We start from the raw sequence: 3,127 nt of genomic DNA on the forward strand, positions 1-3,127 counted from the left end.
TATAATCAGATCTTTAAGCATACGTCAGATGAAATACGTTATTGCCTTCGCAAACGTGTTTTAATTCGACTTTTCGAGGGTTTTTCTCATCCTCTTGTGATGATATGTGTGTATCGAGGGTGGCGTTGTTGATGTCCTTTGGCGTTTCATATCCCTGGCGGTATACACAATTTGTTCCATCTTTCTTATTTCCTTTTTTCTTTTTTTTCCTTGATGAATGTCCTCTACTTGGGTTATTCAAACACTCGCTTGCTTTTACCTTTTTATATTACACTTAAATCGTTATATATAGATATATTTTTACTTATACTAAAGAAGTGCTGTCCTGCTAAGGGTGTTGATGGGTCACAGACCCTCTTCTGAATGTTGAAACCAGACCCCTGATCGCCCTTCGACTCAACTCAGAGAACTGGTTTTCCCTCACGCCTGTCCCTCGCAATGTAGCTCTTGCTCACGTTCATTCGCTCATGCTTACACTCACTCGCTCATGCGCACACTCATTCACTCAGGATATGTTCCTGAATCCCGTCACACGTCCTGGAAAGCCTTGTTCCCTTGGCCCGCTCCAGCCGCCTCGCCGTTAGGACTCGATTTCTCTGCTTTGTGAGCCGATTTCTTGGCGGCCTGGCTCTCGAAGTACTCTTGAATCTGCTCGAGACTCTTTCCTTTGGTCTCCGGCACCAGCAGGAGGGACAGGCCGGCACATATCAGGCTTAGGCTGCCGTGCACGAAGAAAACGGTGTGAGAACCTGCCGCTTCGGCGAAGAATGGGAACACCTGGAGAAAGATGATAGTTTTTAAGCCATTTGTTTATATGAATCAATCAATCAATCAATCAATCAATCAATAAATATATATATATATATATACATATATAGATAGATAGATATATTTATGGAGAATGATATATAATATATAACCATACAAGAGACATGTTCATGTTTATACAATTACATTCACTTGCATAACAAGACCATATTTTGGTGACAGACAATAGGTGCCTAATGGTAATTCACTTGCATGGTTCCTTTACCTGTATCACAGCCAAGTTGAGCAAGCGGTTGTAGAAGAGGCTGGCTGAGTTGGCCGTCGACCTGATGGTGGTGTTGAAGAGCTCGGCCGAGAGGAGCCAGGGGAGGGTGCGGCAGCCGAGGCAGTACCCGGACACGGCCACCAGCACCGTCACGAGCGGCACCCAGCTCGGCCACGGCAGCCCCACGACGTCATTCATGAAGTAGTAGACGCCGAGCATGATGGTCGCGAGGCCCATCACGCTCGTCGAGAGCACGATGAAGGGGCGCCGTCCGAGGCGGTCGACGAGCAGCACGCACAGCACGGTGAAGACGATCTGGACGATGCCCGTGTACACGGTGGCGAGGCTATGGTTCTCCACGCCCGCGGACATGAAAATGGTCCCCGTGTACATCATGAGCACGTTTCCTCCGCTCACTTGCTGCAGAGTCATCATGAAGAGCGAGATGAGGAACGGCCTGCGTGTGCGCGGCCGCCACAGCTCACGATATTCCATCTTCTTCCCGACGGAGGTCATTTTCTTCTCCATCTCCTCGATCTCGACGTCGAAGTTGTACTCGGGGCCCCTGAGCCGGCGGAGGACCTTCTCCGCGTCCTCCCTCCGCCCCTTCAGCAGCAACCAGTAGGGAGTCTCCGGGGCAAATAGCATCGCCACGAACATGAGGACGACGGGGACGCAGCAGACGTAGCAGCTGACGCGCCACGAGAAGCAGGCGCCCGCCAGATAGGACAGGACGACGCCGAAGGTGATGAAGAGGGACGGCACGGAGCCCAGGCGGCCGCGCATCCGCGCCTCGGGAATCTCGCTGCAGTATACCTGCAAGAGCAGAGCCGATTAGTGCTTCCAGCCAGTGGGGCGGGAAATATTTCTTGCAAAAAAACATAGCAGCAGTAATTACAAGTAAATCATATTCAGTGTTACATTAACAGCAGTACTTATGTAACAAACTAGAATTATAGATGTCATGACATCACATTTAATTTGTTTTTTTACTTTTCCAATCAATGTACTACATAGGCAGTTGTAGGTTCAGGGATAAGCTTTTAAGAAATAGTATTGTTTTCTCATTATAGATTACTGTATTCATCCAGATTCATGATCCATGACCTTAGCCTCAATCATTTCATTTTTGCAAGGCACCCAGCGGACGACCAAATCACGGAACACTATCAAGCTACACTCCTTCCCCAAAGCATTCCACCAACACCCCAACACAGACCTCTAAACGCCTGCTCTCTCCTCCTCCTCCGCAGCGCCTCGCAGGCCACTCACCGGCCCCGTGGAGAACAAGAACGCCGTCGCCACGCCGCAGATGGCCCTCCCCGTCAGCACCCCGGCGATGTTGGGAGCCAGAGCCATCGTCAGCCACCCCAGGAGGAGCACCGGCGCCATCGCAAGCAGGGTGGTTCGGCGACCTAGCTTGTCCATGACCCTGCCTGCCACCACGCTGCCGGCGAGGGACCCCACGGAGATGATGCTCGCTGGAAAGCAAGCGAGGAATCGAGCTCTGAGTTTGGAGATGAGAAGTATTTTAAAGGGCTTATGTGAAGTAATTATCGTGCATTGTTTTTTCCTTGAATATTGGTCAATAATGTATGCTTAGTCTATTTATGCAAAAGAAATTCGAAGAGACCCTCCCATAGCAACGCCCTTAGAAACGTAGATGCAAAACATCGGTGATCTTCGGCAATCCCCGGTAGTGACGTCATTCCCAGAACCAGGGAGAACCTTGTTGAATAGCGTGATACACAATAGTACACCGCGAGTCAAGAATATCACGGAATTGTCCCAATTTCAAGCTGGGTAATTTTCTATATTACCTTCGCCTCTCCGATATCGACGATTTTGGTATCGTTGGATTCCTCTCACTGTCCACATTGCAAATATATATTTTTTATTGCGCGGACACCCCCCGTTAGCGACAAACTTGGCCCCGATATCAAGGGAGGGCATGGAAGGTTCCAGGGAAAATGCGGGGTTGAATAACACTAATAATATAACCAACAGTGAAAATAACCATGGTTATTCACATGCCTTTCCATTAAAGGGGGCTGCGCCCCCTGTGACCCCCCCTGGGGGGGACTGCCGCCCCCC

The 3,127-nt window shown here is 49.8% G+C and overlaps 1 protein-coding gene across 2 annotated transcripts in view; it reads right to left on the minus strand.

Moving 5' to 3' along the window:
• Positions 1 to 249: 249 nt before the first annotated feature.
• LOC113829207 (solute carrier family 2, facilitated glucose transporter member 8) overlaps positions 250 to 3,127 on the minus strand; it is a 14,266-nt gene continuing 11,388 nt past the window's right edge. For both annotated transcript variants that reach the window (XM_070121729.1, XM_070121730.1), the window contains exons 4-6: positions 2,306 to 2,514; positions 1,034 to 1,849; positions 250 to 777 (exon numbers count right to left, since the gene is read on the minus strand). In XM_070121729.1, the coding sequence (XP_069977830.1) occupies positions 529 to 777; positions 1,034 to 1,849; positions 2,306 to 2,514 (1,274 nt within the window). In that variant the 3' untranslated portion in view covers positions 250 to 528. The remainder of the gene's footprint in view (positions 778 to 1,033; positions 1,850 to 2,305; positions 2,515 to 3,127) is intronic.

This window comes from Penaeus vannamei, chromosome 5 (assembly GCF_042767895.1).
Source record: "Penaeus vannamei isolate JL-2024 chromosome 5, ASM4276789v1, whole genome shotgun sequence".
In the NCBI taxonomy this organism is placed as follows: Eukaryota; Metazoa; Arthropoda; class Malacostraca; order Decapoda; family Penaeidae; genus Penaeus; species Penaeus vannamei.